Below are 26,587 nucleotides of genomic sequence, written 5' to 3'. Positions count from 1 at the left end.
ACTTTATTCCTTAGTGTCTTTGCACGGTGAACAAGAGCTGACATACAGGATAAATATAGTAACCTGCCAATCTCGTCTTGCCTCTTCTCCATTTTCTCTCCTAAGAGGAGCCAGGGCCCTAATTCCTGTCATGCTACTACAGCTTAAGGAGCTCATTGGTTTAAAAAGGAACAGTAATTAGTCGAAGTCATTACACTGTCCAAGAAACTCCCACAATGACCCTTCTGCATTCGGCCTCTCTTTGGACAATGCCCCAGCTTGGTCACTAACCTCCCCCCCAGCCCACTGCTGGAAGCCTGGCACATAGAGGGCTGCATCCTCCATATCTGCTTCCGACCTTCCCTGGATGTTCTTGGTTTAATACACTGAAATAAAAGACAAATAGTAACCATGACTAGGTGGCAATTATGTTCTAAAATCCAGGATTTCTGCTAAAGCCACACACACACACACCGAGAGACTCCCTGGCACACGCCTTGAGGACTCAGATCCACCTCCTAGAACGTGGCCAGACGAGGCCCTGACAATAAGACCCCAATGGTTCTTTAGTTTTAATATTTTGCCATCGTCTGGATTTCAGGATATTAGTCTTTAATATCCATATTTCGGGTAGTCAGGAAGCATTACGGTCTTAGAAGCACCACTGAGACTCGGAAGGTGGGCGTCCAGATGGAACATGGAAAAGAGAGGAGACAGGGGAGCGGGTGGAGCAGTAACGCTCTGTTAACAGGCTGAGCTCAGACAAGCGTCCAGCCCAGACTGCAAGGAGGCAGCCTTCAGAACGCTCAGAAGAACAAGAGCCAGGGGCTGCCGTGGGAAGGACTGAGGACTCAAGGAAGAAAAACAGTGCGGATGATTAAAAAATGATGCTGATACAGAGGAAATGTGGAAACATTAAGAAAAAAAGTACAGCTGCCTAGAAAGCTTGTATTCTACACGTCTATTAAGGTACAGCTGCGATGGAGAACAGTATGGAGAGCTCTTAGAAACCTAAGAGTAAAACTGCCATACGACCCAACAACCCCACTACTTGGCATATTCCCTGAAAAAACCATAACTGAAAAATACACATTTACCCCAGTGTTCATTGCAGCACTGTTTACAACAGCTAGAACATGGAAGCAACCTAGATGTCCACTGACAGGTGAGTGGATAAAGAAGTGTGGGACACGCACACAACGGAATATTACTCAGCCATAAAAGGAACACATTCGAGTCCGTTCTGATGAGAGGAACGAACCTAGAGCCTATATTATACACGTGAAGTCAGTCAGAAAGAGAGAAACAAGTATCATACGTGAATGCGTATACATGCAATCTAGAAAAATGGCACTGACGACCCTATTTGCAGGGCAGCAGCAGAGACTGATATAGAGACGGGCCTGCAGACACAGCGGGGGAGGTCCCGGGGGGAGCAGAGCAGCACGCAGCACATCCCTTATCACACCGGCAGTGGCCAGCCAGCGGGACCCTGCTGCGGACGCTGGAAGCTCAGACCCGGTGCGCAGGAAAACCTGGGCGGGAAGGGAGGGTGCTGGGCGGCGGGTTCAGGAGACAGGGGGCCTGTGTACGCCTAGGGCGGATTCATGCTGATGTGCGGCAGAAACCAACACGATATTGTAAGGCAACTGTCCTCAATTAAAACATTTTAAAAGTGAGATAAGACATTTCACCCTTATCTTCCCCTTCTTAAAATATCTATATAGTCAAATAAAAGTCCAAAAGGAGGCAAAAAGTTAGGGTTAGGATGTGTGTGGGTTTGTGTGTGTGAGTGTGTATGTGTGTATGAGTGTGTATCACTGAGCATGTGTATGTGTGACTATGTGTGAGTGTATTTGTGTGTAAGTGTATACGTGTATATTTAATAATGAAGTTCTTTAAAAGTGGGCACAAAAAGAGATGAGCTGAAAAATGGAAAATTTTGCTAAAAATAGGAAAGCCTGTATTTTAGAAAGTAGCCGACTATCTGTTCCATTGGTAGGTACTTCATTCCTTGGTCTGCTACATAATATATCTGTTTCCTTAAAAGAATTTTCACGTTATCAACTTACAGACAGACTGGTGTAAACATTCTGCCAGTCCGCTAACAGGCAGCACATGCTGACTTCGGATTTGACGGGTCCTCACTTTGACTCACTCAGCATGACTGCGCTGCTCACTGCTCTCCTGCGACGCGCCAAGTCCAGGCCAGAGACAAGATCAAGGGAAGCGAAAGGCCACTCACCAAGCACTTCACGCGCACTGCACGGGAAACCTGGAGAGAGGCTCTGGAACTTTCCCGAGCAAACGGTAAAGAAGAATTCGGAGGAGACTTTCAAGACGGGGAGATCACATCAAAAGCTCACCCTCTGCGTGTGGGGCAGCTCCTACAGGACAGTAGGGGACGCCGGCAGGAAGACCCCGTACTTTCCGAAAGGCCAATCGGCGTCCTCGGAATGGGCGAGGGCAAAAGGCAGAGGCAGAAAGGGAGACAGAGCCTCCAGGAGAGGGGTCTGCGCCCGGGCAGGGAATCGTGAAGGAGGACACGTTTGCACACTGGGGAACCCCACACAGGCGGCGTCACGGGGGAGCTTGGGAACCCCAGAGGGCGGAGAAATGGCGAGGGCGGGTGCTCGAAGGCAAAAGGCACGTCTACCTGTGAGACCAAGCAGCGTAGCCCTGCTAGGGGGCCCCCAACACAGGGCCAACTCCTCTGGGAAAGCGCACAGCCCCCTGGTGACTTCCCACAAGTTCCAGGCACGGCAGGTACTCCCCAAACGCCCTAGCGTGACTGAGCCCCAACAACCGGCTCCTTTCACCCCCGTGTCTTGGCCGAGAATAGAGACCTGTAAGCAGGAGCAGGCCCAGGGCCAAAGCAAAACAGCAGGAAGGCTGTGTGAGCAAAGGGAAGAGGGGGAAGTGGCCATGCAGCAGGGGCAGCAGGTTAATTCCCTGGAACTAGCGTCAGACTGTGAGCCTCAGATATGCAGACGACACCACCCTAGGGCGGAAAGTGGAGGAGAACCAGAGAGCCTCTTGATGAAAGTGAAAGAGGAGAGGGAAGAGTTGGCTTAAAGCTCAACATTCAGAAAACGAAGATCATGGCATCCGGTCCCATCACTTCATGGCAAGTAGATGGGGAAACAGTGGAAACAGTGGCTGACTTTATTTTTCTGGGCTCCAAAATCACTGTGGATGGTGACTGCAGCCATGAAATTAAAAGACGCTTACTCCTTGGAAGGAAAGTTATGACCATCCTAGAGAGCATCTTAAAAAGCAGAGACATTACTTTGCCAACAAAGATACATCTAGTCAAGGCTGTGGTTTTTCCAGTGGTCATGTATGGATGTAAGAGTTGGACCGTGAAGAAAGCTGAGCATAGAAGAATTGATGCTTTTGAACTGTGGTGCTGGAGAAGACTCTTGAGAGTCCTTTGGACTGCAAGGATATCCAACCAGTCGATCCTAAAGGAAATCAGTCCTGGGTGTTCACTGGAAGGGCTGATGTTGAAGCTGAAGCTCCAATCCTTTGGCCACCTGATGCGAAGAGTTGACTCACTGGAAAAGACCCTGATGCTGGAAAAGATTGAAGGTAGAAGGAGAAGGGGATGACAGAGGATGAGATGGTTGGATGGCATCACCGATGGACATGGGTTTGGGTGGACTCCAGGTGTTGGTGATGGACACGGAGGCCTGGCGTGCCACGGTTCATGGGGTCGCAAAGAGTCAGACATGACTGAGCAACTGAACTGAACTGAGCATCAGATTGTGGACTTTAGGAGCAACTAGACTTTGGGAATAAGTACAAGCTGGAGCAAGGCAGGCTCTGAGTTTGAGCTGACCCCACAGTGCCCACAGCAGACTCAGAGACCTTCCTGAAAATACTGGAGTACTTTCCGAGAAGGCAGACTGACCGGAGCAGGGAAGTGGGGAGTCACAGGGACGTTCTTCTCACATATATCCTGTATATATTCCCTCCCCCTTTTTCCCCATAGGGTTACGATGTTGTTCTTTATTACTTCTTTAATTTGTACAGCCTTTCCTGCTTTTAAAAAAAAGCGCCTTATTTTAAAAGAAACTCACTTCATTTTCCTAACTTCACTGCTTAGCACTGCTTGGTGGCACGGCAGTGTCTCCCATGCTTTAGACTTTGTTTCCGACGTTTTGTCTTCCATTCTGCATTTCTGGGAGCCTAGTTTTTAGCGTCCATTCTCCCTTAAGGGTTTGATCACTGGCTTGATTCCTTGCTTCTTTCTTGACTCCCGGTGCTTCTCATTTTTTCCTCTCTTCTTTTCCGTCTGTAAGTGTGTGACTCTCTTTGGGTGTTCTTGGCTGTTGGATGCTGCTTCACCTTTAGTCTTGGGGTCATGTCTTCTCTGTGGCCTGTGAAGTCCTGGTGCTGAAACCCAAGGGGTTGGGCTGAAACCCCCGAGGTGGGAGACCAAAGTCCAGGACTTTGGACCACCAGAGAACTCCTGACCCCATGGAACATTAACAGGCAAGAGCCTTCTCAAAGACTTCATCTGAAAACCAAGACCAAGCCTCCACCCAAAGGCCTGCGAGCTCTGGTGCCAGACACACAAGACAGTCAAGATCCTGTTTTTAAAAATGACTGGCCCAGCTGACATAATTATTTATTTCCAGATTATTTTGTATTGAACAAGATTTTTTAAATGTTATCTAGTTTCTTTCTATTTTTCTTTTGTAAAAGAGAACTCCAATATGAAACAATCAGGAATACTTATGTGAAGAGGTGAAGCTGAACTGTTCTCTAGGATTTCTGTGGCAGGTGGACTTTCCATAGTAGTTCTGTATTTCGGTAGTCAATATTCATAATACTAAGATACAGAAGGGCTCATCAATTTGGATAATGAAAATAATTTTTGGTGTCTCAAGTATTAACACCAATTGGGCAGGCAATAACACTTACTGATCACACACCATATACAGGTCATTTGACCATCGGTTGTGTTAAGTCCCACTAAGACCCATTGCTTAAACGTGCTGAACACTGTAAAAAGCTCAGACTTCTGGAAGCATGGGAGGCAAGCCCGGGCAAGGGAACTAGTGCCTATATTATCTGACAATCCTTTCATGCAGAAATCTTTGTAACTTTGCTTTGGAATACAGTGGCTGAGTGTAGAGGCATTAGTGCATTGAAGAGGGTGATAGCATTAAAATCATCACATTAGAAGACACAATTTCTGCTTCTTTAAAATCAATGCCAGAATAAACTCAGTAGGTGCAGCTGCAAATTAGGATTTTTGCATGAGGAAATATAGTATGCAAGGGAGATTTAGTAGGCTTTTAAGGAGTACATATTACAACATGAGACTTTATAAAATAAATTACAAGCAACTGGAAATGTAAAGATGGCTTAATCTTTCAATATTTAAAAAAATAATCAACCAGAAAAGTTTAAATGTCTTAAAACTTGAGGACGTCCATTCTGAGTTTTCACTAGTGGCTGGACAGAAAATGAGAGTGAACGGCACCTCTGGTAGCTGACCGCCCTCGTTCTGGTGGTGAAATCGTCAGCAGTTATGTTACATAACAAGGCAGAAAGGGAGTTCTGACCATGTCCTCGGTGGAGTAACAAGCATGCTGAACTCTGATTAAAGAAAGGCGACTGTGGGTGTCTGTCCCCCAAGACAGGGCCTGGGAGCAGCCAGGACGCTCAGCTGTGGCTTTGGGGCGCTAGCTGGGTTTCAGGACGCCGGGGCCCCCCTTACTTCTTCAGGAACAAGTCCTACGTGCTGGCCCTTGGGCCAGCGGAGGGAGGTCAGTTCTGCACCCCGCCTTCTTACTAACTCCACCATCCTCTCCAGGTGCAGGCACGCAGCCCTTTGTATTGACACAAAGTACGTATGTGGGTTTCTGCATGCCCCTAGTTCACCAGCTATCAGCGTGTCTTTTGTCCACCTAGGCTGCTGGTATTTTGGGGTGACCGGCCCTGCACCCTGGGAAGGGACGGGCCATCTACACAGTCGTGGTGCCCAGATGCAGCTCTCGCAGGCAGGCAGCCTCGTGCTAATGCTGCTCAGTGGAGTCTTTACGGGTCTAAGAAGGATAAGAAGAGAGGCAGGAAAACCACCCAAACCAGTCTCTCCTCAGCTGGCAGAGGACCACACGCCGCAGCGCCCCTTGGTGCGGCGGGGAGACGCAGACCAAGACAGCTTCTGCGCAAGCTCTGCTCCCTGGCCTGTGACAGGAGGGGCTGACGCAGGGCGCCTCCCGACGCCAAAACGCGCGTGCGTTATCCATGAATCCTAGTGAAGAAAAGCCTCCCTTCTTCTGAACATAGGCAGAATTTCATTCTAGGTTTCTTTGTGACGACCATCAGCAAAATCAGTATTTCAAAGTTTCTAAGCAGATTTAAGCCCAAAGCCATCTCATATTCTTACAGAAAGAAGGTCGCTCTTAGCTTTCACAGCCTGGTGGCCTCGGGGAGAAGCAGAGGCAGGCAAGCTTCCCGCCGTGGACCAGCCTGCAGGTCTCAGAACAGAAACCAGGCCAGCAACGCTGAGGCAGGAAGAAGAGGCGCTGGTTTTCTTTCAGGAGTGAGTTCTATTTCCCAGCAAGTACCTTCCAAATACGATGCCCACACATCTGCATCATAAATTTGCGCGTTTTAGAGCCACGGGGAGTTGCCTGCCTGGCTTGGTTAACAAAGTAACCGTATCTGTCCTCTTTGTCACTGCCCCATTCCCTGGTCTGATCTGAACGGAACGGCACTGTCAGGGCCTCAGACGAAGTATGTTCTACGTGCCCACGTTTGCTTCAAAGGCAGAAGGTCACATGTGGGACAACCATTCAACAAGGCTGGTGAAGGAATCAAGGTTCCTTGTTTCTACTTCAACGTTGCCGGGCAGGCAAGGCAAAGGTAACCGCCAATTCTGGTCAAAGAAACGGAGATCTCTGCTGAGTCTGAGCACACTCCATGTGAACACCAATACTAACCATGTACACAGTCTTCTGGAAAACACGATGTGATACAATTTCAACGTGCGACATCATTTAACAGTCAAAATATACACTGTGGTCAAAAGCATGAAGTCTGAGGGCTGTGAGCATATCACCCAAATCCAACGATGTGCTTGGGAACATGGACTAAAACATGGGTAAAAGTTCAAAACGCAGTGAACGGCCACATCCCCAGCACAGACCCGGCGGGGCCTGCTGCAGCAGCTCTTCTGTCAAGAGGACTGTCTCTGAGCCCCAGCTGTTCTGTGCCAGAGACGCTACGGCTAGGTTCCTCTGACTCCGTGACCCCAAGTTTGTGTTCCCAGAAGAAAGCCATGGGTTATTTTTCTTCAGGGATGTTAACCAAGAAGAAAAGCTGCTCATGTTCCTTTGTGGAAATGAACTTGAGAACAGGTCATCAAACAGCAGCGGTGGTAGCGGTTTAGTCGCTAAGTTGGGTCCGACTCTTGAGATCGCATGGACTGCTGCCCGCCAGGCTCCTCTGTCCATGGGATTCTCCAGGCAACAGTACTGGAGTGGGTTGCCATTGCCTTCTGCAGGGGATCTTCCCTAATCAAGGCTCGAACCTCTGTCTCCTGCAGTGCAGACAGATTCTTTAGCCGTGAGCCACCAGGGAAGCATCGAACAGAAGACAGAAAGCAAACGGAAAGGCAGCGCTCCTACAAGAACCCAGTCCATTCTGCTCTGCAGGAAATGGAGCACACAGGCCACGTGAATAGACAGGAGGCCACTCCCTGGGACCCCGGCGGACCTTTCCATCTATAGCTACGATGGTAGATTTTAAAGACTGGTATGGCCCTGCAAACCTAGATTGATTTCCATGTAAAAAACTATATTTTAGAAATTTATTGCTTCTTTCCACATCATCTCACAAAAATTTAGACAGCTCAGATTTTTTATAGAAGGGGGTGCTAGTTTCACATAATTTTCCAATTATTCTTTCAAAACACTGTAATTTAAATATTTTGTTTTTGAGGGGCTTAAAGCCTAATGACGAGAGATGAAATGTAATGCTGATGGATTATCACCTTTTCAAAAAGTGAGTAAAGAAGTGTGAACCTTCCAAGATGATATATAATTACATTAGCTGAGAACATGAGTGCAGCTGCATAGAATGGAGTGGAGAGAAATTTCTACTCCTATCAAATTTCCTGCTTCCCATCACGGATAAATCTAGATGAAAACCAAGCAGTCACAAAAATAAAAAATGTAAAATACATGATACATACAACCCTAAGATATGAAGAATGGGCTTTGCTTTAAAGGAAAGGGAGGCTGAGGCAGGAACACGGCAGCCTTTCCTCTTTGCAGAAAATAAATGGCATTTTCTCACGCCAAATATGAAGCGGATGCCCTCTCAAACATCCTGGATAGAATTTCTATACCCATCTAAATGATCTGAATCTAAGATATACCATGTAGCTCATGGTTCAGAATTTTCAGAAGCAACTATAATTTTTTAAAAATACTCACAAGGGACAAATTGATCTCAAATGTATACACTGAAAGATTACTTTTTCACCTGAAACTGTACTTTGCTGTCCTAGAAAGCTCTTTTATCACCCACATGTCCCGTGCAGAAATATTTTGTGTGTGCGCTGAAAACAGAAGCCAGAAATAGGGATACTTCAAACGATGACAAAGAGAGAGATGTATCGATCATTTTAATGTTTCAAATTTTCCAAATGAGGTTCAGTGAGCTACTTCCTGGAAGGTGGAATTCCACGGAACACAAGTCTGTCAGGGACTCATTTCATCACGGTTTAAAGGCGCCATCTGGCCTCAGCGCACACCATCAAAGTACCCTGGGAACGAAAGAGGGATCACTTTTTCCGCCTGGTTCACAAGCAGAGGCTGCCCAGAGGAGCGGGCTTTGCCACCCACGCCCTGCGCGCCCAGCCTTGCGGTCTGAAGCGGGGCGCCTCCCGGGTGCAGGCTCCATAGGCCCCGCGGAGGCGCAGAGCCGCCGGGCTTCGCGATTCTGTGAGCAGACGCAGCAGCCAGGGCTCCAGGGGCTGCGGTCCAGGCGCGACCATCCAGGTGATACGGTCCAGGTGAGGTGGTCCAGGCATCACTAACCCTCCATGGGGCCCTCCCCACGCCGCCCTCTAAACGCAGGCCGGAGGCTCAGAGGAGGAGCAAACGGCAACCCCTCTAGACAGCCCCCTCCCTGCGGTGACCCCCCAAGATGAGACTCCCCCGCCGGGGACTGCATGCCTGGACGCCCCGGGAAGTCCCCCCACCAGCACTGGAGGCCCGCATGAGGCCCTCCGGACGCCACCCTGCCCACCACTCCCTTTCCTTCTCCCCCTCTTATGTTTGATCATATAAAAGTCACATGGCACAATAATTCAAAAAGCACAGACTGGTACACGGGGTGTCCCCACTCCCGGCCTCCTTGTCGCCTCCCCTGGGCAACCACTGTGACCTCCTCTCCAGAGGCCTCGTCCAGAGGGTAGCGTCCTCAGCAGCGCTCGGGGCTCCAGTCTCCAGCCAGGCCTTTGAAACACCTTAGCAAACAGCACCCAGAGAAGGCGATGGCACCCCATTCCAGTACTCTTGCCTGGAAAATCCCATGGGCGGAGGAGCCTGGTAGGCTGCAGTCCATGGGGTCGCCGAAAGTCAAACACGAATGAGCAACTTCACTTTCAGTTTCCACTTTCATGCACTGGAGAAGGAAATGGCAGCCCACTCCAGTGTTCTTGCCTGGAGAATCCCAGGGACGGGGGAGCCTGGTGGGCTGCCGTCTCTGGGGTCGCACAGAGTCAGACACGACTGAAGCGACTCAGCAGCAGCAGCAGCAGCAGCAGCAAACAGCACCAATCCAGGCCATTATGCTTGCCTGGAGAATCCCACGGACAGAGGAGCCTGATGGGCTACAGTCCATGGGGTCGCAAAAGCGGGACAAGACTTAGCAACTACACCACCACCACCAGCAGCAAATAGCACGCACTGTCTGCCCTGCCTTTTACAACTATGTCTGCGTGTACACACAGACCCATATATTGATACTATTGGTACATGTGCTTTTTTACCTTTATGTATGTACAGCATCTTCCTTACATACGTGTACACATGGAGGGTGTGTATGCACACACACAGGTAAATATACACACACACACGACTTTTTTGAAGTGGTTGCTTAGGTCTCATCACATGGATCTGCTGTAATGTATTGAACAAGAACCCTCCTACTGAACTCAGGTAGTAACGTTGAGGTTGTTCTCGATGTTATAAAGAAAACTCTATGCATAAGTATTTCCTTGAATATGGGACCAAAGCCATGGCATAAACTGACTAGGAACCGCTGGCTCGAGGTGTGCGGCGTTGGTGATTCTGAAATTTACTGCCATGTGGCCCTCACAGGTGTGGACCGGACCACGCCCGTAACCAGGGGAAAGTCCTCAGCGGCCCGGGAGCCCCCCTCCCCGTCAGTCATAGTCCCTGTGTGCCGGGACTCTGGGGTCTGTGATGTGACTGGCTCTGAGCCTCGCACACTGGCGTCTCCCTGATGCACCTCGTCCTCTGGAAGCTCAGCGCCCTCCCGTCCCTGTCTGACTGAGCGCTGACGCCCCACACTTGCTCTCCTGTCTCCCCAACGTCCACGCGCTCAGGACCAGGGCTGTGTCGTCTCTCTTCACCATCCCTTCTCCGACGAGCTTGGTCTCCCAGCTTGGAAGACCACCTTTGCGCTTATGGTTTCCAAATTCATTGCGTCCAGTCAGGACCACTCTCCAACATTTAGACTTGGAAATTGACCAGGCTCGTCACGTTTGACATGCCTAAAACCGCTGATCGCCCCCCTCCAGCCCTCTCTCCCAGGGTCTTCCCCGTCTTGGTAAAGAGAACCCAGCCTAGAACCCTGCAGGCCCACCCTCCTCCCTTTCTGCTGCCCCGTGTCCGACCCACGTATAAATCCTGGGAGTGTGACCATCAGAGTACCCAGCATGTGTGCGTCATCGCCCCAACCACCCTGGGTCAAACCGCAGTGCTGGTCTGGGGGGCTGGGTGAGAGAAAAGCCTCCCGGGGGGTCCTCCGGCATCTGCATTTCCCTGCCCACCCCCGCGTGTCTGATGCGGCCACATCTCCGCCCTGACCGAGGAGGAGCGCCCTCTCTGAGAGCAGGGCCAGCCTCCCTACACCAGCCTGGCCGGTGCAGCCTGGTCCTGCCATCCCCGCCCCGGCTCACGGCCCCTCTGCCTGAGATCATCCCCTTCCCTTCCCTTCCCGAGGCTTGAAACACTTGTCCGCCACCTGCAGTCAAGCCTGCACGGAGGTCACTGCTTCCCTGAGGTCTGGGCCGAACACCGGATGAAAAGGAGCCATCCGCCCCCAGCCCTGCCCAGCACGCCCTGTGCCTCTGGCCTCACTGATCCCAGAACAGTCATCACTGACGGACCCCGTGAGCGCTGTCTTCACTCTGCTGCTTGGTCTCAGGTCTACCGCCTGACTTCCACTCTGACAAGGCCGAGTTGAGACGCTGTGTTCCCACCTGTTCGTCTGCCGGCCACAGGTTTGCGGCGTCTACGGTGCGTCTGGACATCCTCTCATTTCATTGGAGTCCTCTGAATTCCCTGGCTGTGACCTGTGCTCCTGTTCTTTGCAGAGAGCACGAACATCAGGGTTGCTGGCCTTTTTCGGGCTTTAGGAGCTCCTCCTGTGTCAGAGACGTCAGCCCTCCCCTCCCCTCCACCCCCCCACCCCGGAACGTAGCGCTGGCATTTTTTCTCACTTTCTCATTTTTGGTGCAGCTGTGCTTCCGCTCACCTTTGCCGTACAGAATTCTTCCCACGCGGTACAAGCCATCAAGGTGCTTCGTGTGTGCGGACGTTTCGTTAAAGCTTCTGGACTGGTGTCTCCTCCGGCCTGCTGCTCCCACACCCGTCTGCGTCACGGCCACTGCTGACCCGGGCCCGGCTGCCCTGCGGGTAGTCACCCTGGGTTTCCCCCTCCATCAGCCTTGCCTCCGGACAAGCCGCCCTCCCAGCTCAACCGCCGGCTGAGCTCTGGTCCCCCCAGCGCCCTCACGACTACTTGGCGTCTGTGGTTTCACTGTGAGTGAAGGGAAAGGCGCTCTCTTTGTGACCCCATGGAATATCCAGTCCGTGGAATTCTCCAGGCCGGAATACTGGAGTGGGTAGCCTCTCCCTTCTCCAGGGGATCTTCCCAAGCCAGGGATCAAACCCAGGTCTCCTGCACTGCAAGCAGATTCCTCACCAGCTGAGCCACCAGGGAAGTCACTGACTGCCGGTTAATTAGAGTGCCTGGGGCGCATCTGGCGGCTCCTCCAGGAGAGGAGGGTGCTGAGGGCCTCAGAGGCGTTAAGGAGAGTGCACTCTGCGCGGTCAGAGTCAGGCACGCGCTCCCCGGGAAGCACGACAACGGGCTGCAGCTCATGCAGCTGTGTCGCAGCGGGGCTCACCTGTCAATCTCCTTCTCTCCCTAAGCGCCCGTAATCAGGGCGCTCCATAACTGCTGCGTCGGCCACTGATCTGAGGTCGCTGCATCTCAGAACCCCTGGGGCCACCAGGGAAGCCCACTGTTGCTTAGAAGGAGGAAAGGGAGCCAGAGCAGCTGAGTGACCAACCCCGCGGCACGCAGCGGGGCACGGCACGCAGCGGGGCACGGCACGGAGAGCCCAGCACGCGGGTCCCCAGGGACAAGCCTCCCGCTCCCGTGGACCAGGGCTGAGAAACCGCCTGAGGTACACCAAGACGGAAGTCACAGGCTCCTGGGATCCCTTCATCAAACCTCGTTAACAGAACACCTGTGAAGTGTTTCCAGGATGACCTCTAGAGACGATTTTACATGTGTGTGTTGAGTGAGACAAGGATGTGAGCAGAGCAAGTGATGGATGGTGACAGGTCACTTCTCTGGGAACCCCGGCTCCTACGAGCACACTGAGCTCCGAGGAGTCTGCAAATTGACAGAGGGCTCCAAGCAGCCCCGTCCTGCTCATGGGGGTCTGCCTGGCGTCCTGCCTGTTCACCCGACACCGCGCGGTTGGGCGCACTCTGCCCCGAGGTAAGATGCATCTATCAAGCTCCATCACGGGGAGAGGCCAGCAGACCAGAGGTGGCGATCAGGAAGAGCACGGGAGTCAGACGGGCAGGGTCGACGCAGCAGGGGCTGCCGGAGCAATGGGGAGCGAAGGCAGGAGGGGAGAGTGGGGAGTGAGCCAGGGCCCCGGGATGGGGTGCCAACAGGGCCCCCGGGATGGGGTGCCAACAGGGCCCCCGGGATGGGGTGCCAACAGGGCCCCCGGGATGGGGTGTCAACAGGGCCCCGGGATGGGGTGCCAACAGGACCCCCGGGATGGAGTGCCAACAGGACCCTCGGGGACGGGATGCTACCCATGGGAATGGGGTGCCAACAGGACCCCCGGGGATGGGGTGCCAACAGGACCCCCGGGATGGAGTGCCAACAGGACCCTCGGGGATGGGATGCTACCCATGGGAATGGGGTGCCAACAGGACCCCCGGGGATGGGGTGCCAACTGGGCCCCCGGGGATGGGGTGCCAACAGGACCCCCTGGGAATGGGGTGCCAACAAGACCCCCTGGGAATGGGGTGCTACCCATGGGAATGGGGTGCCAACAGGACCCCCTGGGAATGGGGTGCTACCCCTGGGAATGGGGTCCTAACAGGCAGAGTGGGAAGCCCCAGTGTGCAGGTTAAGGGTTCCCCCCAGAACTTAAGGCTCTTGGGGATATGGCTGCATCACCCACCACAAATAACAGACACGTCTCAAGATGACCCTGAGTCATCAAAAGTTCAGATGACTTTTGGGAGCCACATTTAAGGAAGCAGGGATGGTTTAGAACCCAGTCCAGGAAAACGTCCATTAAACGGATGGAAACGAAGGGTAAAGAAAGCTTCTGTTATTTCTGAGCTGCCTTCCGTCCCGCTGCCTTCCGTCCCGCTGCCTTCCGTCCCGCTCCATGTGGCTGCATCCCTGCCAGTAAGGGACCTCTCTGAACAGGTGGGGAGTCCCAGGCTTTCTTTCATTTAGAGCTCCGTCGCCCAATTCCTGACAGTCCTCCCCAGACAGCAGGGAACGGACTGTCCCGCCAGACAAGGAGCCAGGCTTTTGCCCAGCGGGCGCGGACCCCACCTGTGTACCGGGCTCCCTGGGGGCAACCGCCTGCCTCGCCCCCGGTCCCCAAGCCTGGGGGTGGCCACGCCTGCTCCAGGACCACGGTGGCCAGGGAGTCCTGCCACAGCCCCCGCCCCGCCGCCCTGCTTTCCTCCTTCGTAGCTTTAGTAAACTCAGTTAAAATGAGTAGTGACTCAATGCTTGTGAGACATACACACACGTGCAGTTTAAAGAGGGAAGAGTAGTCCCCCGTCCCCCTCTCCAGAAGCAGCCACATTCAGCCACTTTAGCTGAGTGTGCGTCCTTCTTGAGCACTTGGGTCCACATTTCTTCCTTTTAATTTTTTTTATTTTTGGCTGCGCTGGGCCTGCGTGGCGATGCGGGCTTTTCTCGAGCCACCTGAGCGGGGACCTCCCTCTGTGGGTGGCGCGTGAGCTCCTCGTTGCTGCGGCCTCTCGTGTCCTGGAGCGCTAGGGCGCGTGGCCTCAGGAGCGTGGCCTCAGGCTCCGGGACACACACACATACTCACAGTCGTGCCACACGCCCACAGTCGTGGCTTAGCTGCCCTGGGGCACATGGAGTCTTCCCAGACCAGGGATTGAACTCCAGTCCCCTGCACAGCAGGTGGATTCTTAACCAGCGGATCAGGAGGGAAGCCCCTCCGTATTTCTAGGCAACGCACTTCCACTGCTGAGACTTCTCTCCCAAGCATTACTGTTAATGCCTGGGGGAAGCACGCATGGCCTCCTGCCCAGACGATGGAGGATTGGGCTGCGTTCAGCCTCCCCTACCGTCGGGACGCACAGGACACAGGGCGTCCCCGCCAGCTGGGATCCAATCGCTTCCGAATCCAGCTTTCCAACAGCTGTCCTCTCTTATCCGCGCCTAGTCCCCAACTCCCAAAGGCACCTAAGTCGCCCTGCGGGCTGGCTCCCCCTGCCACCGCCAGCTTCAGGCTCAGCTTTCTCGAATCAGCTGCGCCAACTCTCTGGTTATCAGCCTCCAAAATTTTGTTGACCCCCGTTTCTTTGTTCTTTTATTAAAAAAACAAAAACAAAACCCTGCTGTCATTTTAACGAGGCTCAGAATGGAGCAGAGATTAAATGGATGTGTTAATTCACCATCTTGGAGAGGAAGTTAGTCATTGATCTTTGTTTTCTTTCCGGAGAACAAATGGCTTTCCATTTAAACTCACCCGATAAAAGCATCCAGTGCACCCGAGCAGAGCGGGCTGTCTTCCCTCTAGGTCACCTTCCTATCTTTTTAATGAAACAGATCGACTCAACTGGCTAAACAGAAAATTAAAATTCAAACACAGGCTGCCAGGTTTGGAGGCATTGAAGGACAGAAAGAGCTAGATATTAGAAAGAGGAAAAGATGTTTCCCCTGGAAGAGGCTGGCTAATCTTCCGTCAGCTTTTACAGACTTTTAGAAAGACCTTGAGGGAACACTGACGGTGCTGTCCCCTCTTGAGGCTTGCTCCTAACCCACACCCCCAACTTGGCTACTTCTTGGGAGAACAGCCCTTGCTAGACCAGGAGGCTGTGTGCTGTTACTCAACTCAGACCCTTCCTGCACCCCGTGGCGGCCAGGACTCACTCAGCCCACATCCCTCCCCGTGATCCGAACGTGCAGTCAGTCTCTGCCGCTGGCACCTCTAGCTCTGAGCAAACACTCCACACCCTGCCAGCCCTGGCTCCTCCTTCTGGCCCTCCCCAGAGCTGTGTCCCCCCCTTTTCAGGGGAAGACACCCCTCCCCTCCACAAGGCTCCACAGCACAGCTCTGCATTATCTCAGAAGGGCACTTCTCCCACTTTCTAGGGTCAAGCATTTCACGGCTACACTTGACGCCTGCCCTCCTCACTTCCTGCACCCTTCATCCCAGGTGCCTCTTTTAGCAGCGTCACCTTTGCCTGCCCTGGAGAAGGGATAGGCCACCCACTCCAGGATTCGTGGGCTTCGCTGGTGGCTCAGCTGGTAAAGAATCCACCTGCAATGTGGGAGACCTGGATTTGATCCCTGGGTTGGGAAGATCCCCTGGAGAAGGGAAAGGCTACCCACTCCAGTACTCTGGCCTGGAGAATTCCAGGGACTATACAGTTGATGGGGTTGCAAAGAATCAGACACAACCGGGCGACTCTCATCTTCACTCTTTGCTTCTTCACTGGATCTTCCACATTCCTAGGAACATAGTTTTCTTTTTAATATTTCCCTTTAATCCTCGTGGCTCAGATGGTAAAAGCATCTGCTTGCAATGTGGGAGACCCAGGTTCGGTCGCTGGGTGGGGAAGATCCTCTGGAGAAGGAAATGGCAACCCACTCCAGTACTCTTGCCTGGAGAATCCCATGGAGGGAGGAGCCTGGCAGGCTACAGTCCACGGGGTCACAAAGAGTCAGACATGACTGAACAACTTCACTTTCTCTTTAATCCTCTAAACGTCCATGCTGCCATACTCTCTTCCTTAAAGAGCGGGCTCTTCAGGAGCCCCAACGGTCGCCGCCTGGCTGTCCCCACCACCCTCCCTTGGTTCCTCCCGGTCACTGCTTGGCATGCAGGTCCCTGACCCAACGCTGGCTGTGGGTCTTCCCTTCCCAGGGTTCCTCCCCAGCCTCAGTCCCTCTTCCCAGTGACAGCATCAGTAGACACGTTTCTTGCTCCGAAACATCAGTTACACAGCGGGGAGTCTGAACCTGTCCAAACTGGGTGCAGTTTAACTGGGTGCATACCCATAAGAGGTGGGTATGCAAGTCTTTATTCTCACTTAACTATTTACACGAAGGTTTGTGTTTAAAAGTCTGGAATACTTCTAGAACAATCCTCTCTTGTAGCACTTTGGAGACCTAATCTTCACTTTCTCATTGCAAGATTAAAGCTCTGGAAGCAGAAGAATAATTACTTACCAAAAGTAAAATCTTATGCCAATATTTTTGAGCCCAGTACAGACTAGCAACTCTTCAGATGACTAAGAATGATCTGCCTTACGATAACTGTAAACACGAGAAGCAAAGGTTCCGGGGCTCTAAAATAAGCACTTGGGATAACAGAAGGCCCACGTAGGCGGCCGGCAGTAATTGTGAAACCAAGTGATGATTGGACGTGACTCTGAAGGGCTTTCAACCCAGAGCAGCTCAGACCATTACACAGGGTATCTGCACCCTCACCCAAAGCAAAACCCTTAACAGGCAAGACTCCACAGCTTTTTAAATACAAGTAAATATATCCCTTACTAAAACCAAACAGAAAAACAATATAAGGCTGCACGATGCCAAACATCATCAAATGTCATAAGCCAATGAAGTTGCAAAGACCTGCCAATAACTCAGATTGTTAAATGAATAACCAGCTCCTTTTTCCCCAGTAAATGTAGTTTCAGATGCTAACAGTCCCCAATTCTCATAGCAGAATACTTCATGAAAGCCAAGTCACATTTAGCCAGTTTCAATCTGAGCGACTCCACCGCACAGATGTTAGAGCAGAGGTCATGGGTGAAAAGAGTCACCCAGCCTGCAAGCCTGGTGTGCAGGTCACCGCCCGGTTCGGAAGACAGGACACGTTAGCAGAAGAGGCAGTGATGGAAGAGGCTCGTCAGCTGAACCAGACACGTCTGAGGGGCTGAACAAAACAGGTCCATGACCCAAGCCCTGGAAAGCCCTCGTGGGAGACGGCTGAGGCCACAGGAAGACGAGGACAGGCTGACGGGAGGGGGCAGAGGCCCTTCCTCGTGGGGTCGGCGTAGAAACACACAGGGGAGCAGACAGAGCCTGGCTGGACCACCGACCCGTACCTGCCCCTTCCTGCAGGCCTGCCCTCAGTGGCCCTCCACACCAGCCACCGTGACCATCACTAAAGGCTCAGTGCCTCCCCTTCCACTCAGACACCAGGGTCCCCCACGGCTGCCCCAGCCAAGCCCAGGGTCACACACGCCAAGGACTGTATCTGACTGCATGCTTACTTTCGTGCTTCCTGTTTGATCTGAAGGTTCTAGAAAACAAAAATCTTGTTTTTTAATATTTTGGTATGTAATAGGTCTTCCAAGTACCTTATGCACAGTACAAGTTCAAAACACATTTATTAAATGAACAGATGATTGAATTGATAATTTTTACATAAAAGATTGGCAAAGTAAATGGGCCAGTCAGCAGTGACTGTGCATAGGAACTTAGAAGTTTGGTCAGAACTTTAGATTTGATGATTTTTATGGAGGACAGTAGCATGATAAAAATGGTAATTATTATATGGCAATTGTCGTAACTTGCTTTAGTTGTGGTGTTTCACAAAGGACTAGGCGTAAAAAGATTACTTTGTTAATATAATAATATTTTGCTAACAAGATGAGGACTTTCGTTCAATGTGCATATTCTTCAATAAACATCAAAAGAGAAATTGTCCCACCTATCTTTGCCTTTAATTGATTTTAAAAGAGTTCATTTCTGAAATGAGAGATGACTTTTTTAAGGCCAGGTAATAGTTATGGTCTCTTGATTTGAAAGATCAGCAATCAAAACCCTAAGAAATTAAGGACAGTTTCCTTATTTATGAATTATGAATATTCTCCATATTGACACTCAAAATTTGAAAATCGAAAGAAGTCCATTTTGCCTATTCGTACCATAATGCAGAACGCTTGACCTTTTGGTTTTATCATAGCTAAAATTAATGAGATGGTTGTTTACATCAGCAGAATTTTATAATCCAGCGTAACATTTGGTTGTGAAATAAAGGAATCCATCAGCATGTGGAAATGCCGGTGTATTAACCATTTCAAGAGGCAGTAACTGGGATCCATTCTCCTTGTTAAGAACTCATTTCTTCTGTGCCCGGTCTCTCTTGCCCTGCGTCTGCTATGAAGTCATGGCTGGTGGGGGTGGCCGCTCAGAGAACACGCAGGAGGAAGAGATGAGCGCTCGGGTCTCAATCTGAGCAGCAGGTTAGAATGCTTTAGCAGCCGTGGACTCTTAAGCCATGCCCCAGACCACACCAATACGCTTTAAAAGCTCCCCCCATACCCCCCACATCCCATGTAAGTCTGTTATGCAGAACCAAGGAACCAAGGAATTCCTTGAGAGCCAAGGAATTAGTATTTTCTTTAGCCATGAAAAAACACTTTTTCTATGATTTTTTTTAATATAGTATCAAAAAGATGAAATAGCTTAGGGGCAAAATAGACGATGCAACTAACGTTGAAGGGAAGAAAGCTTCTCACTCACCTGCCTTCTGACAGTGCACGATCTTCTCATACACGGCATCTGCATTCTCGATCAGCGCCTTGAGGGACTGGATCATCTGGAAGGGAAGCACCCGGACAGGCGGTCACTCGGACAGCGGGGTGCACGAGGGTCCCCGCTGGGGCCAGGCCCTCCCCCGGCCTGGCCGAGCGAACGTGGCCACACGCCCCCCCCCCACCTGACATCCCACTCAGGTTCACGGGGAAACCGATCAAGTCACACCTCACTACACAAGCGCTCAGACCAGACTGTGAGGAATGTGCCCCCAAGGTGCTCACACTGGACGTGACCCTCGAGCCAGCACCGAACTGAGTCCCTTTCAGCATGAAAAGAAATGGACATGGGTGCACATCCGATCTGTCCTTCATGTTAAAACCTCATCACCTTATGGAAAGCTGCAGCGCCCAAATGCCTCACTCACTTCACCCGAGATGCCTCCGTTTGAGAAGCAGTTTCAAACTTCCGATGAGGATCAAAAACAGCATTTATGTGGTGCATCAGGAACGCTATCACCCAGACCAGTGTTTGCAGTGTGCCTATGAGTGATTTTAGAATTCCAGCGTTGAGTCCCTGTTCCACACTGCAAGTGCTTCTTTTAGGAGCTATGTCTGAATTAAGAAAAAGGAACAGGGTGCAGCTGACCCATTATTTTACTCACCAAAGTGTTGGGAAAAGATCTGTCTGAAGCAAACTTTTTGGCTCTGAAATTGCTATGAAAATCGGAAGGCCAGATTCAGTTCCCATGATTCAAATAGGTACAGTTATAGTCCTCGCCATAAGGGTAGACGCTCGCTTTTTGTATTTATCTTTTTAAATTTAATTTTCATTTCATAGTGGAGTATAGCTGACCTACATGTTGTATTAGTTTTAGATGGACAGCTAAGTGATTCAGTTATATATATATTCATTCTTTTTCTGCTTCCTTTCCTATCCAGGTTATTACGGAATATCGAGTATGCTTCTCTGTGCTATATAGTAGGTCCCTGTTGATTATTAGCTTTTTGTATTTAAATGTCCAAATATTTCATGTGATAATATTACTCATCTCTGCTGCATGACCATTTTACTTTATATAACAAACACCACTCCAACATTTTCCATTCCTTAAATTCTGCCTAGTTTTGCTTTATAGTACTTATCGCCGGCTGCCACAGTAATTATTTTATAGAAACTAAATGTATGTAGGTTGGATTATTTATATAACTTGAAGAGCACCATATTTTATTAGTTGTACTTATTTAAACTAAAGCATAACCAACACGCCTCTTAAGAAGTACACCAGATTCTTAAAGTGAGTCACACAGCATCTATCGACTTCCACTGTTCTAAGAAAATGACAGCAAACACTGTGAAGTCTGAAGGTCAAAGCAGGTGTTTACTCAGGCCTTCATTCATCATCTGGAAGGCTTCCTAGGGGCAGCCCTTGAACGCACACTGGGGCCTGCAACCTAAAGGACCCAGTCGCTGTCTGCATGAAGTCTACAGCCCCATGGCAGGCCTCCCGCTTAGGAATTCAGTCTTTCCACACTTGCTCTTCAATATCTGAGTCATTTCTGTAAATTAAAATATTCTACTTTACAGCGTGACATACTGAACAGGCAGTGACAGAAACGAATAGTTCAGAACTCGATGATACCGATGGAAAGTCATTTGTACCATTCCACAATTTGCATACTGAAAAGGTTCAGACCGTCATCAGTAACCTTTCTCAGCTTTGATGTCGAGCCAAATAAGAGACACCAAGAAGCCAGGACGTCTTCCAGCAAGGATGCTGGCTGTCCCAGCTCAGTGTCAAAGAACTGGCCAATCGTGCCTCCCTCATTCAAGCTGAGGGAGAAAAAAGCAGCGAAAGGCACCTGGCCGTGAGACAAGTGGGCAGTGCCGGAGTGGTAACAGCCGCGAGGGAAGACTCGGGCCTCCAGGCAGCCTGTGCGGGAAGGTGGTAGGTCCGCGCCAGGGGGAGCGGGGGTGCAGGACAGGCGCAGCTTCACGTGGGTTCCTCGGCTTCAAAACCGAGCGCAAGACCATAAATGTGGCGAGCCGTAGTTTATTTCCCACCTGCAAGCTGAGTTTAATGAAAGGCATGATGAGGGTTCACAATGATGCGGGCATCAGAGTAGGGGAGGCTTGTGGCTGGAGCCTGCAGAGAGCAACGTCCCCGGGGGCTCCCCTCCCACCTGGGGGCCAGGCACCTCCAGAGGCCCCAGGTTAGCAGAATGAGCAGGCCTTCCTGTCCTGTGCTCACTGATACTAGCTTTGTTTGCAAAGCCTGCTGTGACAAGGCTCAGAGCAACAACAGCTCACATTTTTATTCTTAGAAGCATCTTCCAGTTTCAGGTATCGCCAAAGGTGCTGCACCTTTTAGGGCAAAAGACACAGCAGGGCTTCAGAAGCGCACACTCCACCTCGAGGAGCTGGAGACGGACACCCCCTGCCCGAGCTCTGTGACGTGCCCTGGGGACGAGGCCCTGAAGCTCCCCAAGCGGTGAGGGTGCTGAGCGAGCGTGAAGGGCAGGAGGCCCGGAGCCCCGAGCAGATGGTACTCACACAGCCGAGGTCCACCGCCGCTGCCCACGTGCTCCCGGGCCGACACCAAGACCCCTGAGCCGGGACAGGGCATGGGCCGGCTGGGCACCAAGTCCTCCTCCCAGTACCTGGGGACGGAGCGGCCCCTGAGCTGCACGCAGCATCTACACCACGGAGGTGGCCAACAGCCCGGGGGAGGGAGGCAGGCACCAGGAGGAGGCAGGGCAGCCCCATCACCGAGTGCGGCGCAGAGCAGCGGGGGTTCCACGGGGACCGGCCCAGGAGACGGGGTCACCAGTCAGCAGAGCCCAGACATGGGAGGGAAGAAAGCCCCCAGGCCTCAGCAGGGCGACTCCCTTGCCCCACCTGTCACAGAGTGAACTCAGCATCCCCCTGGGGCGGAGGAGCTGCTGGTTTGGCCCGTTTTGCAGCTGCAGAGCACGTATTTACAATGAAGCTTGTAGTCCCGACCACGGCATGACTCCACGAACGCTCTCGGTGTCTGCGTCCCTTCTCCTCAGGGTGTGGCCCGTCGGGCCTCCGGCTCCTGGGAGGGCCTGGGGCCGGGAGGGCTGGGCCGGGCTGGCCTTCCCACCCGCCTGCCTGGCGGGCCGAGGTCTGGCTCCCACTTGCCCAGAGGCGCTGAGGGCGCGGCGGGGACGTGTGGGGCGTCATGAGCTCGGGGCAGGACCACCCTCGGGCCGGGTCCGCCAGGCTGCAACGCTGCCGTTATTGATGGTCTGAGTGCCCGCTGAGCGAGTCAGAATGAGCATATCCATGCCTCCCTGGCCCCGGGGACCTACCGGCGCTCTTCATCTTGCCAGGCCCATGGGAGGCGGGCGGTGGCACTGGTTCCACAGATGTGAACTCGGAGGACTCCAGAGCAAAGCCGCTTTCCCAAGGCCACCTGGCGTGCGGGCAAAGGCCGTAACTAAGGGCTGGGGCACAGATATCGCGCGTGACTCAGGGCCTCCGCGGCGCCCACGGTACCACGCCGGCTCCTGACCGCAAGCAGAGCTGCCCAAGAGGAGAGTGCACCCCAACCAGGACAGGGGCCAGAGGCAGGGGACGCACGGCCTCCCAACAGGCTACACACGGAACAGACAGCACCTCCATCCTGACGTGGGCCCATGAGTGTGGTTTAAATAACGTTTCTACAAAGCACTTTGCGAAGCTATTTTCTTAAGGACATCGGTAAACAATTTCCTGAGCTCCACTTATCAATTCATTATTAAAAAACAGAAGTCATTTATGCGTAATGTGAAACCAATAGAATACGCATCTCAGGCTAGACAAAAGCAGATAGATGGGGCGTGACATCAGGGATGAGCTGAAGGGAAAAACTGCTTTCAGTTATCTAATTTTCTCTGCATATATTACATTAATATATCACCATAATGCAAGGCCCAGCAGAGTGACTGGTTTTATAACCATGATTTGCATTAATGCCAATACATTCATCAACACTCCTTAAATGCACAGGTGTTAAGTCTCAGCGCTGACATCAGACCCCCAGCTGCCAGCCCGAGTGACTTAGCACAGGGACCCTCGCAGTGTTTACAAGGCGCAAGATGCTTCTACAGTGCTGTTAAGGGCTTCCCAGGCGGCGCCAGTGGTAAAGAATTCCCCTTGCCCATGCAGGAGACTCAAGAGACCTGAGTTCGATTCCTGGTTTGGGAAGATCCCCAGGAGTAGGAAAGAGCAACCCAGTATTCTTGCCTGGAGAGTTCCGTGGACAGAGGAGTCTGGTAGGGCTACGGTCCATGGGTTCAGAGTCGGACACAACTGAGTGACTGAATACAGTGGATTCTATATCAATGTCCAGTTACGAGTACCTCCTAAATTTCTGGAACTAATGTGTTAGGAAAATCTATAGATTTAACGTAGCCCAGAAACCCACTTCATAAGTCAACCTCAAGATAAGGTTTCAGGGCAGGACTCAGGCAGATGAAAAGTAGGCAGTTTCAGCTAAACTCAAAGTACACATTAAAATTCACATTTTATTAAATTGAAAAGAAATCAGGAATGCCTTTCATAAAAAGGTCTTGTTTTGAAAGTTAACTCCTCATGTCAGTATCAGGCAAACGTCTCTGTTTTTAAATATAGTTATGAGAGAAACTATTACCAATTAATATATTTTATGTTACTATATTCCTGTAGACCATTTGCTTATTTTCTGTTTATAATTTGCATCTAAATAAGAACATCTTGTTTTCAGAATAAGCAAATCTATGCCTTTTTGTAAGGACTTTATGTCAGATTTTGGACAAGACCCCAAATCTCCTTTCACCCCAGGGACCCAGATTTTGAAGAACCTTGCTAGCAACATTGAGTCTGTGGTGGCAGCAGCCCCACGGCCACAGCGCTGACGTCTTCTGAGCCCTAGACTCCCCTCCCCTCGAGCCGGCCGACAGTTTCAGATCTCGGACACTTCCTCCCGAGCCCTCCTGCACCCACCCCGTCCTGACACACGGACGCTGCAGCTGCTGCCAGTGAAGACGCAGAGTCAGAGAAGGGCTAGGGCTGCTGCGGAAGAGAATGGCCACCCAGCATAAAGCGGGGGTTCTGTGACACAGACCCTGTGACCACGTGACGCACAGCAGGTACCTGTCTCCCCGTCTCAAACGTTAACAGCTGGCCGTCATTCGCAAACTCGTCAGTGAGCTGCACGAGCAATATGCCGCCCACCGCTGCCCCATCACCCCACACCCCAGAGCCCCATGGCTGTCCTCGGAGGACAAGGGTGCCCCGGCGGCAGGAGCAGCTCAGGGAGGCGTGGACCAAGCGGACCCCTCTCAGGACCCCAGGGACGGCTAACCACACGGCACGCCTGAACCAAGGGCCAAGGTCTGCGGGAGACAAACCAGTTCAGTCCACAGCAGCAGTTCCCACCCATCCCGGGTTACCCTGCGGCAGTCTCTACGCTCAGCGCCACGAGAGGCTCAGCGCCACGAGAGGACCGCCACCCTCGTGCTCCCTCGTGTTATACCCAACATCTTGTAATAAGCTATGATGGAAGAGAATCTGAAACAGAATGTGTATAAATGTGTGACTGAATACATGCAGCTGTACATCTGTGTAACTGGACCACTTCGCTGTGCACCTCAAGCTGACACAACACTGTAAACCAACCATGCTGCTGCTATTGTTCCATTGCTGTGTCCTGCTCTTTGCGACCCCGTGGGCTGCGGCAGGCCAGGCTCCTCTGTCCTCCCCCGTCTCCTGGACTTTGCTCATATTCATGTCCACTGAGTCACGATCCATTGAGTCAAAGGGGCTTGAGTGCCACGCAGGGCCCCCCAAGACGGACGGGCCATACTGAAGAGTTCTGACAAAACGTGGTCCACTGGAGAAGGAAATGGCAGCCCCCACCACTATTCTTGCCCACGGAGGGTATGAAGAGGCAAAAAAAAAAAAGTCAACTATACTTCAATTAAAAAATAAAATTTAAAGGAAAGGGAAAGAACTCTGGCAGACGGAAGGCGTTACTGGATTGTCAGCCGAGCAGCACAGAGGAACACGGCTACGGGGGCGTGGACGGGAGTGGGCAGGTCGGAGACCCAGGGGCAGCCTCACCAGGGTCAGCAGACACTCCACTCGCCTCGGAGGCAGGCGCGGGGCGTGGCGAGAAAGGGGCCAGGCTGGGGGGACACGGGGTCACACCTCTAAGCTGAGGTGTGCTGTGATCAGGGCAGAACTTCAGGCTGTGAACAAAGGGCTCGGAAGGGGTGGGTGGGGTGTGAAAGGGGTGGGAGGTGCACTGGGTCTGGGTGGGAAAGAGAGGCGGGCTGGAGAGAGCTGTGGAGGGTGTGGAGGGGCAGGGCGGCGCCAGCGTCGGCACCCCCGGGGCCCAGAAGGAAGAGCAGAGACCCAGAGGGCGCCCCTGCCGGGCGGGTCACTCGGGCGCCCCGGCAGCTGTCAAGCGCTTCCAGGGCTGCAACGGGTCCTTATGGTGGTGGCGTCCCACGTTCCTGAAGCTCACGCTCAGGAAGTGGAGTCCCGCCCCAGCCGGCTGGGGGAGCTGGCGGTGCACTGGGCTGCGGCGTGGTGGGGGACACGGGGTGGGAGACACGGGGTGGGGGTGGTCTTTTAAGGTTCTGCAACAGCGGGAAACTGGGAAAGCTTGGTTCGGGGGTCGGAAAATTGCGTGTTCTGCACGGAGGCAGCAGCTGAAATGAACTCATCATTGAGGGGGATTTTAAAGATAAACGAAGACATCAGGCGGCGCTCCAGAGCTGCTCAGATTAATACGCAGAGGGAACCAGTGGCAGAGACGCGGGCGGCGGCGCCGGGGCTGGACGGCACAAGGCCGCTGAGCGGGTCCGGCTGGGAGCGGGCTTCCGGGAGGTGCGCAGGGTCCGGAGCTCGGCCGCGGCGGAGGGGCGACTCTGGACAGTCCCGGCGCGGCACGGGCGTCTGTGCCAGAATGCGGCAGACGCGCTCCTGAGAACCAGGCACCGAGAAACAAGCCGTGTGGCCAACACGGGGGGCTGGGGCAGAACACCCCGCCATTCTGCAGCGACACCTTAGGAAGGGCAAGGGCAGACACTGCGTCGCGCATGCCAAGCAGGTACGGAGCGCGGACCCACGGCCCTCAGCGCGGCAAGCGGCACCCGACCTGGAGAAAGACCCGGAGTCGGGCGGAAGGGCTGCAGCTTGTGAGTTTCTGTGAGGGGCCCGAGGAGGGGTCTGAGGTCTGATGAGAGTTTGAACTGAGATGTGGGGGAAGAAAAGCTGTGACCAACCTAGACAGAGTATCAAAAATCAGACACATGAC

The 26,587-nt window shown here is 52.4% G+C and overlaps 1 protein-coding gene across 4 annotated transcripts in view; it reads right to left on the bottom strand.

Annotated features, from left to right (window-relative positions):
- PLCL2 (phospholipase C like 2) overlaps positions 1 to 26,587 on the bottom strand; it is a 213,320-nt gene that overhangs the window by 38,310 nt on the left and 148,423 nt on the right. For 3 of the 4 annotated variants that reach the window (XM_018053147.1, XM_018053158.1, XM_018053152.1), the window contains one exon: positions 19,267 to 19,342. The exons of the other annotated variant lie outside the window; for it this stretch is intronic. In XM_018053147.1, coding sequence (XP_017908636.1) covers positions 19,267 to 19,342 — 76 coding nt within the window. The remainder of the gene's footprint in view (positions 1 to 19,266; positions 19,343 to 26,587) is intronic. 4 annotated transcript variants of the gene reach the window in all.

Source organism: Capra hircus, chromosome 1 (genome assembly GCF_001704415.2).
Source record: "Capra hircus breed San Clemente chromosome 1, ASM170441v1, whole genome shotgun sequence".
NCBI classification, from domain to species: domain Eukaryota; kingdom Metazoa; phylum Chordata; class Mammalia; order Artiodactyla; family Bovidae; genus Capra; species Capra hircus.
Note: the sequence above shows the minus strand (reverse complement) of the source record. Positions and strands in the feature narration are given on the sequence as shown.